Genomic DNA, 14,956 nt, shown 5'->3' on the forward strand with positions numbered 1-14,956 from the left:
TCAAATCCTTAGTGTTAGTTCACCTGTAGCTTAAGCACTTCCATGTTACCTTTGTTCTGACTGCCATCTGCCAGACATCGCCAGATTATAAGGCAGATTGTGTTTCATCTTCCCCCAAACAGATCTAGTGAGCTTTCAGCTGGGGTGAGGATGATAGAAGAGAGGTGGGGAAATGAGGCAGACCGTGCAAACAAAAATTGGTGAAAGCCTTTGCTGTGTTTTACCTTGGTTTTTTTTTTGTTTTGTTTTGTTGTGTGTGGCTGATTTTTCACAGGTCAAGACCTTCTTTACTGGAGTATTTAAGTTATCTCCTCAATTTTATGAGCATCATAGCTGGGCCTTGCAGCAATTACAAGGATTATATCGCCTTCATTGAAGGGAGGCATGTGCACATGAAACTGTTAGAAGTGAACTGGAAGCAGAAGGGTTATGACAGACTTCCTGATCCTTCTCCAACTGTAAGTTTTAAAATGATGAAGATTTATTGCACACAGTAGGAGAGTTCAGCTTTGTACATGATTCTCATAATTAAAACCAAGAAGAAAAACCAGTTTTGGATTATCTTCCCACTAAATGTTACACTGGTTTTCTTCTGTGTGTGGCTGCTGTTTTTATCACAAGGTCAGGGGTGAAGGGACTAGTGAGTTCCCCAAATGGGTTGGCTTGCCGAACGAGTCACTGGTTAATGTGCACTCCTTTGTGAAGCAATGGGAATGGTCTGAAGGTTCTGACAATGACAAGTCGCAGTTAAGCTCCAGACAGAAGAGGAAACATCAGGAAAAAAGTAAAATTTCCCCTGTAGTGCAGGAAATGTTAGAAATATATGATTCACGGCTAATCAGAAGCTGTAGCCTGTCCAGGTGCTTTGCAAGAGAATCTCACACTTTAATATGACTCAGAGGTAAGTTTTTCACATACTATTAACATTAATTTTATTTTATATTTTTTTAATATTACTTAAGACCTTCTTATAAAATGGCCTTCTGGTACAGCAGGATAACACCATGAAAACCAGATTTCTCTCTCTTTTCTTAAGGTGACACTGAACGCGTAGCTTTGTGAGTGTGTGCAGAATGTCTCCTCTGAGGTTGAGTATGAGCTTATGCATAGCTGATTCCTGTTGCACACAGTTGTCTTTCTACTGGCTCTAGAGGTGTCACTTCTGATTTACATTAGTCTGACTGAGGTCAGAATAAGGCCTATATTGTGTAAGATGTAAATCAGCAGAGAATATTAGAATCTACATTAGAAAATAATTTCACAATAATTTATTCCAGAATGTGGACAATATATAAAATGAGTACTTTGGATCAAAAACCACATTGTTGTTTCAATAGTATGTTGCATTTTTATTAGTCTTTTCAGAACATGAGTCAATTTTTATGTGGTACCCAAGTGTCAGATTTACTTTTTAATTATGACTGTATCCAGAAGGGTTTACTCATTGCGTGTGTTTGACCGTGAGATTAGCAGCCTGGTGCTAATAACACCAAGATTGTGGGTTTGATCCCTGTATGGGCCATTCACTTGAGAGTTGGACTCAATGATCCCTGTGGGTCCCTTCCAGCTCAGAATATTCTGTGATTCTGTGAAAACAAGGTTCAAACTACTGACATGATTGTCAATAGTAGTATGTAGGAAGGTGGGGAGCTGTAATAGAAAACACTGTGGCAGAGCAGATACCCTGTACCTGGGTACAAGTGTGCTGTACAACACGTTCAGTTTTTGGACAAGTGATTTTTAACAAGACCTCTGGGTGGTAGCTGGGCAGTAAGACCTACTCCTATACTGAATATCAGTGCTTTTGGCTTTGAAGAGGAACCAAGTCTTCAGTTCCAGGAGATGATAGTACATATAGAGAGGATTTCTAATTTCCATTGTAGGGTTTTGTTTGTTTTCTTTCTCATTTTAGGACCTCCACTAACTAGTGTAGGAGTCTTTCATGAAGTTCATCACCAATCACAATTGACTTGTGATTGATTGTCCTTTGTACGTATCTATAGGTAGTTCAGTAAACCAAATGAAACTAAAGCTTTGACTCTGGCCTTTTCTTCATCACATCTTCTGAATTAGTCAGTATCAACTTTGTAATTTCTAACTTTATTGGTTCTTGAAGCACATTGTTTTTGTATGTCATGAACACTGCCTTGTTTTCCCCTTAATCAAATGTTTCTAATGAATGTTTCATTGTTTGGTCTTTTTAGGGAGCAGTGATGTACAAGCTTTGTATCACACTAGTATCTCTCATTTTATTCCTGACGCTTACCAAGAACTTTCCTATGGCATATATTATTGATAACGAATTTCTTGATAAAACACCCTTCTTGTCAAGACTTGGTTACCTGTATGTCGTAACACAGGCAGCAAAACCAAAGTATTATTTTGCGTGGACATTGGGTAAGTGTGGCTACATCATGTATTTTTGTGTGTAACAAATAAGTTCATAAATGGGAGAGAGAGGAAGCATTGAGGATGGGGACAGAATAAAATGGTCCCTAGACCTGTAGTTCACTTGAGAGATGTACTTGTGTTCCTTAGGCAGTGAACCCTGGTGAAGTGGGGAGATGTCAAAAGTTTTGAAAAAACATGCATAAAATCTATTCCAGCTTGTCTGTGAAGATTCCCTGTCTCTGGAGCCAAATCTATTTTTCAGCTTCTTTACAGTAGAGTCAATGTAACAATTTCCTCTCACTTAAAATTTTGTTAATATATCAAATTAATCATTACAGGAAATCCTCCTCTTAACATTGATTTTAATGCTGTACTCATAGCTTTTCACTTACATCAATACAGTTGAGAGGTTAAAATTTGTCATGCTGGCTCAGCTTTGCATGTTACAGTGCAAACAGACCCCTCTCTTTCTTTAGGGCCCTCTTTAGCACATGTCTCTCTATTAGAAAGCTGTGGTGCATGTTGTGGGACTGAAGTTAGGCTGTGCCTCTAGGGCACTGTGGGGTCCTGTATACACCTTGACTTTGAGCAGTCCAGAGAGGGGACTGGAGAACCACGGGGAACAAAGGAGAGGTGTTTGGAAGGACCCAAAAATCTCTACAAGGAAAAGGAGAAGTAAGACAGCTCATTAGAAAGAGAAGCGAATTTCTTTTAGGAACCGGCTAGACTGGTGGTCAAAATAATCTTTTTGCATTCTATCTTCTTTCTTTTAGAAGTCATGTTTCACATCTGTATGTGAGGAGTCAGATCCTTTAGGCCAGGCTGAAAATCTACTGAATTTTTTTGCTGGTATTACAAGACACTGTGTGTAGGGGAGATCCTAAAAGCCCAGCCAGCAGTGCATGAACCTGAAGCTGAGAAGGACATCACTGAGATGGGATGGAAATAGTCAGGGAGATTCATTGTGAGACTGTGATTAAACTGCTGGGAATAAAACTGTCAGATCGAGGGAAGGCAGCCAGGACTGGCATGTTTGGGATGGGAAAGGCTTTAAGATTAAGAATGTCTTGCTCACAAACTTATTTTTGTGGGATCCAATGTCAAATTGTTGCCTCCATTTTCTCCAGCATTATAGTTAACTGAAAGTCCATTATTGAACTTGGATTTGTGACATGACTAAGCCATAGAGGCTGTAGAAATATCTTACAAATGGGAGGGGGGCGGGTGGAAAGCATGCATTGCATACTGGAGGGTGAGGCCTCTGTTATTCATACTGCAAATCCAGGCAGCAGAACAGCAGACACTTTATCCTTTTGCAGTTTTGCTCCTGGTGGTGTGGCCCAGGGCATTACAAAAGTGCCTGCTGAAATGGGCTGATAAACGCTTCCTGTCCTCAGAAAAGGACAGGCACGCTATTGTGTGAGGACTGCGCTGCTGAATTCCTCCAGATCCACGGAAAGAAAATTCAGCTTCTTGCTGCATTAGCGATAGTCATAGGAACATGGCTGCAAATCTAACTCTGAGCCGTCAAACCACTTCAGATTTGAGTGCCTCCACCCAAGGGGTGGTGAAAGCCATACACCAGAGCTGTTCAAGTCAGCAGGGAGACAAACCTCTGCTGAGCTTTGTGGAGATGGGGGTTTTGTGAGCAATTTGAGTGTGGACAATTGTCATCTTTCTGTGCTTCACACCTCGCTCTGCAGGCAGCAGCTTGGGAAGCAAGAGGCTGAGGGGTCTGCTATATTATAACTGCTGATCTTATGATTTCTGATTTCTTGTTTTTGGCAAATAAACACTAAATGGTTGGTCCCTGCAACCCTTAGGGCAAGAAGTAGCAAATGCAGGAGTTCCCCTGCTCTGGGGTGACTGTTACATGCAGCTCCAGCCTCTGAGTTTGGGCAGGATCCTATGGGCCAACTTCATGCAACGTTGTTGTTTGTTGTTTGTTTGGGTTTTTTTAAACAGGGAGATAATTAAAAACATGGAGGCCTTTCTTTCCATCAGTAAAATCTGACTCATTTAGTAAAGTGGAAAATAAAATGGAAAGTTTCAGGTTAGACAAGGCTGCTTGTTTATTTATTTGTTGTTAGTCATGTTGCTTTTAAAACCAGGCTTTTATTTTGTAAAGGATCTAGAAGGAAAAGCCTTACCTGTGTTTGCACTTCACTTTTTCTTCCAATGATCCTCAGTTTTGGCTGCAACTGGTGATTCAGAGGTGATAATGTTTTCTTAGTATTCCAAGAAGGTATTTCTAGCAGGGGCACACTGAAAGCAGAATCTCGAGATCCAGTGATGAGGTGACTTCCAGGCAAGTCTGAGAGGGGAGATAGTTGACCAACACCCCGGGCAAGAGCAAGAGTGTAACAATGTGTAATACCTACTGTTATCCAAGCTTTTACTTGTGCTTTAAGTAGCTAAGTCTGTAATTGAAGTTACTCAATATTTGGTTTGTAGAGATGGTGAGACACTTTAGTGAGGCACTGAGCAGCAGGATTAGCAAAAGGCTTTGTCTGTGGAAGTCTGAATGACAGTCTTAATTAAAACAATCATGTTGGACTCTTAATAGAAATGGTAAGCATGTCTTTGAGACATTACAGCTTTTCAGAATTCTGGAAAATGCTGTGACATCCAGTTGCCCTTTTGAAGAAAATACTCATTCATTTTATGGCCACACTTGTATATCTATCTCAGGTAAATAATAAAGGCAAAATAATAGGAAAAGTGATTTCTATTCATTGTTATTTCTTTTGCCTAAGTGGTAGCTAGTCTTTCCTCTTCAAGAAATGACTCTTATGTAGCCTAATTGTAGTGCCCCTTTGCAAAGAAAAAGCTTTTCTTGGAAAGAGAGGTTGCTAATTGCTACAAAGCTGGTTTGAATATGTGTTTAGTCTCATACTGACTTGTAAGAAAATATGGCTTTTCCAGCAGTCTGATTTTGACCTGTTTTGCTTTGACATTGCAGCAGATGCAGTCAACAATGCAGCTGGTTATGGATTCAGTGGAGTTGATGAGAGAGGCACTTTCCGCTGGGACCTGTTATCCAATTTGAATATCTGGAACATTGAGGTGAGATAAAGGAGTGGCTGCATTGGCATAATTGTGGAGAAATGGGCATGATAATGACGAGAGGCTTTGTTGAAAGGAAAATAAGTCCATGCCACCAGACTGCTCCTCTTTAGTGTGAAGAGGTTTTGTGTTTTATCTGTTGGGCAGATAAAAAGCATCTGTCTCACAGGCTTCCTCATGGTCTGTATTCAGGTTGTATTTCTAAATATTTTCCTGAATGCTTATAAATAATTACATCAGATATTTAATAAATGAGCAGTCAAGTGCTGTAGATTGTGGCTGAGCTCAGTGGGTCAGTAAATTGCTCACAGCTATGATTCTTCACCATCTGTGAAATGTCTGTTTATTTACTTCTAACACTTTCACTTTTGTAGCCTAGTTGAGATAAGTGGTGGTAGTGAAAGAGGCACAAGCAGTCATTGCACAAACACTTGGAAGGGCTGGAGTGCCTCTTGTAAATGGAGAAAAGCTAGGGTTGGAGGCATAACAGGTACAAATCAAGCAACCTGAATGGGAACTGACAGAGCCACATAGAGCTTAGATGGCTACTGGTCTAGGACGCCATCCAGCAAGCCACACTGTTTCTCAAAATGTTTGTCACACATTTCTTGTGACTGCAGTGTACTTTTAAAATCCATTAGTCTTTTGTGAGCTATTTATGCTTGTATCTCTAATGCAAAAGATGGCCAATTGTTTGCCCTGAAAAATGTTTTGTGAATGCCAGTGAGATAGGGAAATATTTATGTGTCTGAGACTGCTTTCTAAAGGCTTCTTTTTTAGAAATAGGAGGAGCTTCCCTCTGTAATTCTGTAGTTATGATTTTAAACATAATCACGGAGGAAAATAAGTTGAATGCTTTATTGCAGAATGATCTGTGATTAAGTGAACGGGCTGTAATAGCTCTGCTCAAAAATGAAAGAGCCCCTGTAATTCTTCATTGAAGATGCCAAAATTGGAAGTATCATAATACACTCCCTCTTTTTCAACATTCTTTCCTTTTTTTTTTTAATATTAATTAATTTTCAGTGCACATCTCTCCTTGAGCAGTAGAGAATACAGAGCCCAGAAATGTTTTACACTCCTCAATGATAGCAGCACCCTAGGTGCCACTCTGAGATCTTGAATAAATATCTGATTCAGTCTTTGGCAGGAGATGATTCCTACTTTGATGAGCTGAGGAAACTTTTGTTTGAAGTAGGAAAGTTAAGTGCAAGCAATGCTCTTCAGTCAAGCCAAATTAAGGAAACAGGAGCTTTTGCTCCTCTCTAGCCACCGAACTGTATACCTCTCAAAACTTACTTCCTTTATTGGTTGCATGGACAACAGAGATCAGAAATTGTTTCCAAGAGCATAAAGCAGAGTGCTCTCTGATCTGATCATGTGTGCAATGAGAAAAAAAGGAGCTACAGAGACCATGACTTCGGGTAAGCCTTGAACCATCACTTTATGTGCCAACAACAATGCTGGAAATTGAAGTGTGATTGTGCAGTGTGTACAGGTATAGTCTGTATATTCAGCATATGTAAAATTGCTTAAGAGTTGGGAACTTGAGTGCTAAATGGGACTATCTGATCTGTAGTAAGATAAGCACATGGCAGGAGTTGTACAAGCATTAAAACGTGGACAGGGGCTAAACACGTGTTGGGGACATGAAAGCCTTGGCAACATGCTTGTTTTGACAGCCAGTGACTACTTTCACTCTTGGTAATGTAACTGGGGAAATTAAAGGAGGCCAAAAGAGAGTGACAATATTAGTTGGACGAGAAACTGTATTTTTCTTGGCTTCTCTTGGTGCAGTAAGGCAATTAAAATGTGGCAGTGCTGCACTGGGAATTGCTAATCATTTTAACTCTTTAAATTCAGAGGATGAATTGCTAGCCTTAGGGATTTTTTGTGGAAGTGCAAAGATATCTGCATATTCCCCTTGGAAATCATTGCCCTTAATACATCTTTTCAGTGTGTGCTTGCCTGCAGCTGATATGGCAAAATAATGCAGTGTCACTGAATCATGTCCCTGCTTGGTGAGGCGGCCCTTGAAGGTTTTTGTCAGCAGGCATGGAACCGAGGCGGGGAGCAGGGATGGAGAACCACCAGATGTGAATTTGATCAGGATTAGGGAACTGATGCTGAACAACAGAGTCCAGCAGTCTCCTAAGGCTGGGGGAACTCAGAGGAAGTATGAGTGGTTCTCTCAGGACCCTGGAGTCTACTCTGGTTTCTCAAGCTTGTCAGTGGACTGACAGTTGGCTTCTAAATTTAGTCCTGAAATTTTTTATCCATGATTTTCAGTCTCCCCCCCTTCCTTCTCCAAATAATAATGCATTTCTTTTGATTTTTTTAACACATTGTTTTAATTGTACTCTAGGGAAGTCCAGACTGCATAATTGGGTGGCAAGATATCTCTTCCAAAAATGAAGCTGTTTATGAACTGAAGGGAAGACCAACCATATAAAACAAGAAAGCTTTTCAGATTTCCCATTATTTGAAAAATAGCCAAACATTGTATTTAATTTTATGTAACAAAGTGAGACTTTAGAGCAAGTGCCAAGTTGGCAGTGAGCCATCAACCTAGTTAATGTCCCTCCCAAATCATATTAATGTAATGATGGATTGTGGCACGGTCTTCACAAAAGTTAGCAGCTAGAATTAATATTTTCCATGTACCTCCTCATGAATTTAAAATGCAAGTAGTATTTTACAAGTTTCAGTGCTAACATTTCACATGAACTTCTTTCTTAGACTGCAACAAGTTTTAAAATGTACATTGAAAACTGGAACATTCAGACAGCTGCCTGGCTAAAACGGTAAGAGTAATCAAACAGTAACATGCATGTGAGACCCAAAACCACTACATGGCCTGGAAAAACGCTGACTGGTGGATCTCATAAATGTATAGCCTCTTGTTCTTTCTTTGTTTCGATGTCTTTAACAGTTGGTGGTATACAAGGGTATTTGGTGCTATAAAGTTTTATTGCTGCAAATGTAAAATGTTCATATTTTATATATGAGCAGCAAAGTCATAAATGAACTGTTTGAATCCCTCATAATAGAAAGTAATAGCATTTTCTTGTTTCCCTCCATTTTTCTTCCTGTACTGTTTTGCTTTACTGTGCTATGTTTCCCATGTGGAGGTGAACCTTGCTGTGTCACTGGGATCCAGTTCAGCAAGAAGTGGAGAGAAGTCAAAATCTTCAAAGTCCGAGTGTAGTCTGGTTTGGAGTTACCAGAAGATGCTTGCCAAGGAGTCCCTGTTTAGGATACGGCACTGAGATGACTTGATTTTAACCTCTGACTGTTAAGACACATCTTATAAATACTAGCACAAGTACAAATTTTGTAGATTGGGCTGTGTCTTGTTATTCATTACACTTTGTGGCATGATTAAAGCTCAGTGTACAGTCAACATGGTGTCTGAAATGCAGGCATAGATTTATTGTAGCTATCATAACTATAATGATGTTAAATACATACATCTTAAAAGTCAATGTCTACTATTTTTCATTATTCAAATTATGTTCCTGATAAAAAAAGCATTTATCTTGACTCATTTCTTTGGAACACAGTGTTTCAGTTAAACTTTGGATAGCCAAATGGACCGGTTGTTGTGTTCTTAACTGTTATCCTTCACTTGCATCTTAGGAATAGGATTTTCAGGCTGCTAAAGTTAGCAGGAATCCCCTGTTTTGCAATAGCTTACGGCACTCCCTGTTGTTCCCAGCATCTGCCGGATAACTGTGCCTAAAAATATCTCTGTTCACCACTGAAGGGTGGGGTCACATCTCTTTGTCTTTCAACTTGCTCTTGATCTGTCATCAGAGTTTTGAAGGGTAGTGTATGATTCCAGATAGAGATGTAAAGGTGAATGAAGTCTTGCCTGTCCTTTATTCCATTATTTACTTAAATGCTTTGAGCACCAGGAATGAGTACAGGCACTCTTTGGATAGTCAGTGCCAAAAAGCATGCTTCCTCATTCCATCTAAAGCTCCATTTAAATGAAGGGAGAGTGCCTCATGCCCTAGTCTGTAACAGAGGCAAGATAAGACCATTAAGAAAACAGAGTAAGACCTTAGAAACAGAGAAGTATTTGAAATGCAGTGTCCATTGTTCAGTTATATTCAGCCTCTTCTCTTTTGTTTTCATTTTTGCAGTGTCTGCTATGACAGAGCTCCCTGGTACCCTACGGCTTTAACATTTATCCTGTCGGCCCTGTGGCATGGTATCTATCCTGGATATTATTTTACGTTTCTCACTGGAATACTTATCACACTTGCAGCCAGAGCAGTATGTACCTTTCATTGTTCTCTTCTAAGGCCAGTGCTAGATACTATCCAGTTGCCAACTGCACCATCACATGGTCAAGCAACTTGTCCCTGATGTGAGCCCTCTTGCGTGCCTTTGCAGGCTTGGTGTTCATTGAAACTTTGTTCTGTATTGACACTAATTGCAAAATACCCCCAGCAGTTAGAACCAGCACTGATTCTGCACGTGATGCACTACTATCCCTGGCTGTCAGAGGAAACGTTGTTCAAGGATATACAGTTAGTAGAGCCACCAACTGTGTCCATGCAGTCAAATTAGCTTGGGATTCCAGATCATTTTGGATTGCAAGACTTTTGCTGGGTCACGTTGCCTATATGCTGGTGTGTAAGTGACTCTGGGCCCAGTCTTACACAAGAAGCTGCTATGGGCTGAGCATTAGCCCAAACTTGAACAATTTACGTGGATTCAATTGATGCAGTAAACTGGTTAGAACAGGTTTCATGTCTCACTGTTGATAAATTTATCACTGCTGATCTTTCAGGCTGAACCAGCCAGTTGTGCAGGGCTAGGAAGCACCACTGTTGTCTTCTAGAGTTTGACTATGGATAAATAGTCAGGTCAACTTGAGAGGTGAATTAAACTAGTAATCAGTATTAACCACTATGGCTAAAGCAGGTTGCTGAACATGCTCTCTTAACATGTACTTTGCCTCTCATTTATGAGGATTTCATAAATGTGAAACTAACCCAAAATCTCTATGGAACAGTACATACTTGCAGGTATAAACACTTATTTGTCCATTTAAAGTAACTTTGTTTTACTGTTGATAACCAGTAATAAATGAAAACAAGGAGGGAGGAAGATCACATCATAACAGCTCCCCTCCCCAAAGATACTGTGCCAGACACCCATAATGAGAGTCTGCTTCTGTGATTATGAGAGAGGAAATTGGGGGCCACTTCTCTGTTTGCCACTGACTGTGGGATCTTGGATATGCCAGTCAATACACTTCTGTGTTCCTACTCTCAGTGCTTTCTAACAGGTGTATAAAACCTTTCTGTGATACTAATGCTGATGGTTAAGTGGAGAGTTATGCACTGCAATGTGTCCACATGGCTTTGCCTAAGAAATGGATGTATATAATTTTCTGTTTACTTTTCCCTAATCTGCAGATAAGAAACAATTGCAGACATTACTTCCTCTCATCAGTGCCTCTTAAGATAGCCTACGACATTGTTACCTGGGTTGTCACTCAACTGGCTGTGTGCTATACTGTTGCACCGTTTGTTATGCTGGCTGTTGAGCCCACAATTAAGTTTTACAAGTAAGTTTTCTCCTCTTGACTGGGTGTCTCCACACCGGCATAGACTTTCGTTAAATAACCCAAACCGCACCGAAAGACAGTTGGCGTTTCATCAAATTTGAAAGGAGTTCAAGCAGGATGCTTCATAATGTATAAGGGGTGATTTTTGTGCTTCTGTAACATAGTGAGGTAATCATAACGCCAAGGCAGAGCACTTTGCTTGTACTTCTCTGTGTCCTTATGCAACTTTTCATATACTGTTTCCATTTTCAAAACAGCTGAGTCTCAGCCATTAGCCATAGCCAAGGCTGAAGAGGTTAAAAATAATGTGAGTTGGCAGTAGCAAGGACTTGTTGAGCAAAGACCAGGTTTCCAGCTGCTAAATGGATACAAAAAGAGATGTGATCGATCAGGAGATATGGAGGGTTCTGGCAGCCCATTACTTTTTGAAATTAGTATGCTTTTCGTTATTAAAGTATGCTTCTTTTCTTAGGAAATGAGTACTTCCCTAGGTTCCTTAAAATAAGAAAATACTGCTGTTGCAGAGTATATCAAATGTACTCTAATAAAACCAAATTGAAATTGGGAAATTGAGAAAATAATTAGAAAAAGGAGACTGGAGTACATTGCTTTGCTTTTCTTTCATTCTACAGTGAACTGTTAACATAGAGTAACAGGTTTTGGTTCAGAAGATAGACAATTTCCTCCTCTAACATAAAAGACACGAAACTGGTAGTCAAGATAGGCTGCTGCCAGTCTGTTTGGAGGGATTCGAATTTCGACATTTTCTATTCCTGTTTCTTAAAACATTTGATTTCAACACAGAAAACTTACCATATAAAAATTACTCCAAATATTTCTTAGTTTCATTTCTTAATATTTTTTGCCCTGATGATTTTGAGCATAGTTAACATTTAAACTTAGAGACTGTTAAGCAAGGAAATTATACACCTTTGGACTAGGGCATGAATTTTTTGAGCACTGCTCACCTAGCAGTGGTCTTAAGCACCTTACAAGGATATTAAGAACTGTGGTAAGAAGCATAAATGAGACCATGGAAAGATGCATTTCTGTGGTTAAGAGCTGGACCATACTGCTCCCAAACGTCATCCTTACCAAGCTGCCAGAGCCTCACATACTTGGTTTAAGTATTTTTTATTTCTCTTCAATCTCGTGTATACTGAATTATTTGAAATAAAAATATTTGATGTTTAGTAAGATACCAAATAAAGATATCTCTGAGTAGTTACCTTCAAAAACACAAGCCTTCTGTAAACATCATTACCTGACCTTCCCCAGTTAAAACTTGAGTGCTTTGATTTATTTCAGATGTCAGGACTTTGAATGAATTTTTTTCTTTCTGTCACTTTTAAGGTTTTTTTTAAGCATGAAGGATATTTCTTCAGAACATGGCCTTCTATACTCTAACATTAAAAGAGAGATGGGCTGAATAAGTCTGGGGTTGAATTACATGGGTTTATCTGAGCTGTCAGACTTTGGATTCTGAAGTTTGCTGATTGTTTCCTTGCCTCATTAACATTCACGGCAACGTTTTCATCCATGCCAGCAGATATCAAATGTGGATCTGTGTGAAATGTGTGAGTGTGTGAAATTCAAGGGTGTATTTTTGTGCTTTCTAGGTTTCGTACATTCTGCATTCATCCCTTAGCACTTAATTCTGCTTACTGATGTTGCACAGTTCATGTTATTGCCAACAAAAATATAACATTCCCTTTCTGCTTTTGTTCCCAGGTCTGTGTATTTTCACATGCACATTCTAAGCATCCTGGTGTTGCTCCTGTTACCAATCAGACCTCAAACCCACTCCCTAAGAAGGGCTCAGAATCAGGCCATGATGAACTCTATTAAAAGCAAAGACAAATGATGCCTGCAAAGACAAACGATGCCTCCAAAGAAAATTGCCAGCATTGGGTAACCGAACTGTCATATTGTAAACAAACAAAGAAGAAGAAAAATGGGTGGCATGAGGGTTGAAGTACAATACAAGTGGCATTTCTGTTGGCTATCTTAAAATCTTACTGGAGAGGGCAGAGAAGAGCCTGAATGACTGTATTTCAATTTACTGCAGTTAGTGGAGATTTTACAGGCAACGTTTACAGGCTCATGGGGCATTTTGATTTTTATAATAAATATTTTTATGAAATGTTTTTATATATTTAAACTTTTTCACAGAGAGGCATTTTTTTCTCTTTTACAGAAATACATAATTATTAATCAACAAATAATCCTGTGATTAGAGAGAGGGACAGAAAGCAATTAGTAAAGAGTTAGACCAGCTTCCTGATGGCCTGGTGCTGTGGGCAGCTGGGAGGGGAAACTTTTCATCTCTTGGTTATGGAGAGAGATGGTGCAAGTAGAAGACTACAGACATGGGGTTGCTCAAGGTGCTGGCACTGACTTCTGCCTCAGCAGGGGGAGGGGGGAATGGGGCTTTCCCCAGCAATCCCCAGAGCAGGGACTGCAGCCTGAGCTCGGCAGCAAGGGTACTTCACATCCTTCAATGTGACACCTGCTGGTAATGAGGGCAAGACAAGTCCCTTGGGAATAGATGTCTGGGAGCACTGATAACTGGCTAAGCCAAAATCTAAAGCCAAGTAAAGGAAAAACAAAAGGCAGAAAGGGGAACTCAACCTAGAGTAAAAGAAGGGACATACACCCTGTGGTGTGTAGAGTTGTGCTTCTCTAATGATGCAGCTGGAGCTCATTGCTACATCAGCCTTAGTTTGCAGTTTTAGTGTGATGCAGCATTTCCTTTTTGGTATCAAAATAAGTGAGGAACCATGCAGGGTTAGTGTTTTAAAGCTTGCAGATATGGGTTAAATCTGAAGAAGCTTTGCAGTGGATCAGACTGTTCTACTCAAAAACATCCCATCTTATGGTGTGGTTACATTCCAGCAGATAACACTAATAAGAAACCTGAGCAGTAATTATCATAGTCATAATAAATCATTCTCTGAAAAATATTGTGATGTGATATGATATGATGACCACAAGAGTCAAGACTGAGTCCTTGTATGATCTTGACATCTGACTTAACTGTTGATGCAAGTTTCCCTGCTTGTAAAGTCCTTGACTTATAGGGATGTTTTGTGGCTTAATTCCTAAGAGCTTGCTGTGCATTGAGATAACCTACTGCAAAATACTGTGTCAGTTTTTTTTTTTATTTTTTTCCTTAAATCCACTTACCCCAATAAAATAGGCTGGTACTGCACATCAAAATCAACTAAACCACGTTTTTAAATGTTTTCCAGGAATGTTTTTATCAGGATTTTGTAGAAGCAGTTCCCTTGTTAAAGTATTGCTTTATGAACATTTAATCAGTGTGTGATTGAGCAAAGAATCTGCTATTTACTGCATTCTGATTTTTGTGTCAGATTAAAATTTTACAGAATCCTAATGTTTTGAGGAGAAAAAAATCAGGGAAACCAAAACAAGTTCCAAAAGAAGTGATTTTTTTTTTCCTCTGTGGGAAGTTTTTGTCCTATGACCACCTCACAATTTAGAGCATAGTTCATGGAAGAGTTTATTTGGTAATTTATTTTAAAGGGCAAGATGGGATTAAAAGATTGATCTGAATAAACCATTTGCTTTGTGTCACTGCCTGGCGTTATTAATCACAAACATTTAATGTGAAAATGGGTGAGTGGGTGGGTGAAATCCCTCACACCTGTGAAGGGAGATGTTCAGGTCTGCTGGATTTTGCAGAGCAGCTGAGTGTTCCATCCAGCTCCTGCTGAAATGGAGAAAAGATGACCACCGTTCATTTTTGTAGCAGCTTTGTCCTTAACTTGGCAAGTCTTTTTTTTGGTCCTCGTGTGTGTATTCTCCTTGTGACACCAGCCTCAGTTGCACCTTGGGCATCTAATGTTTCCCGTGAGGTCCAGCTGTGTCCTTCCTGTTTCTCATGGGAGGGAA

At 39.7% G+C, this 14,956-nt stretch overlaps 1 protein-coding gene across 2 annotated transcripts in view; it reads left to right on the top strand.

Moving 5' to 3' along the window:
- The window catches only part of MBOAT1 (membrane bound O-acyltransferase domain containing 1), a 56,733-nt gene extending 42,095 nt beyond the window's left edge, over positions 1-14,638 (top strand). For both annotated transcript variants that reach the window (XM_027676043.1, XM_027676042.1), the window contains 7 exons: positions 275-458; positions 2,205-2,397; positions 5,354-5,457; positions 8,197-8,261; positions 9,606-9,738; positions 10,890-11,041; positions 12,773-14,638. In XM_027676043.1, coding sequence (XP_027531844.1) covers positions 275-458; positions 2,205-2,397; positions 5,354-5,457; positions 8,197-8,261; positions 9,606-9,738; positions 10,890-11,041; positions 12,773-12,905 — 964 coding nt within the window. In that variant the 3' untranslated portion in view covers positions 12,906-14,638. The remainder of the gene's footprint in view (positions 1-274; positions 459-2,204; positions 2,398-5,353; positions 5,458-8,196; positions 8,262-9,605; positions 9,739-10,889; positions 11,042-12,772) is intronic.
- The last annotated feature ends 318 nt before the right edge of the window (positions 14,639-14,956 follow it).

This window comes from Neopelma chrysocephalum, unplaced genomic scaffold (genome assembly GCF_003984885.1).
Source record: "Neopelma chrysocephalum unplaced genomic scaffold, ASM398488v2 Primary Assembly neopelma1_26, whole genome shotgun sequence".
Classification (NCBI taxonomy): Eukaryota; Metazoa; Chordata; class Aves; order Passeriformes; family Pipridae; genus Neopelma; species Neopelma chrysocephalum.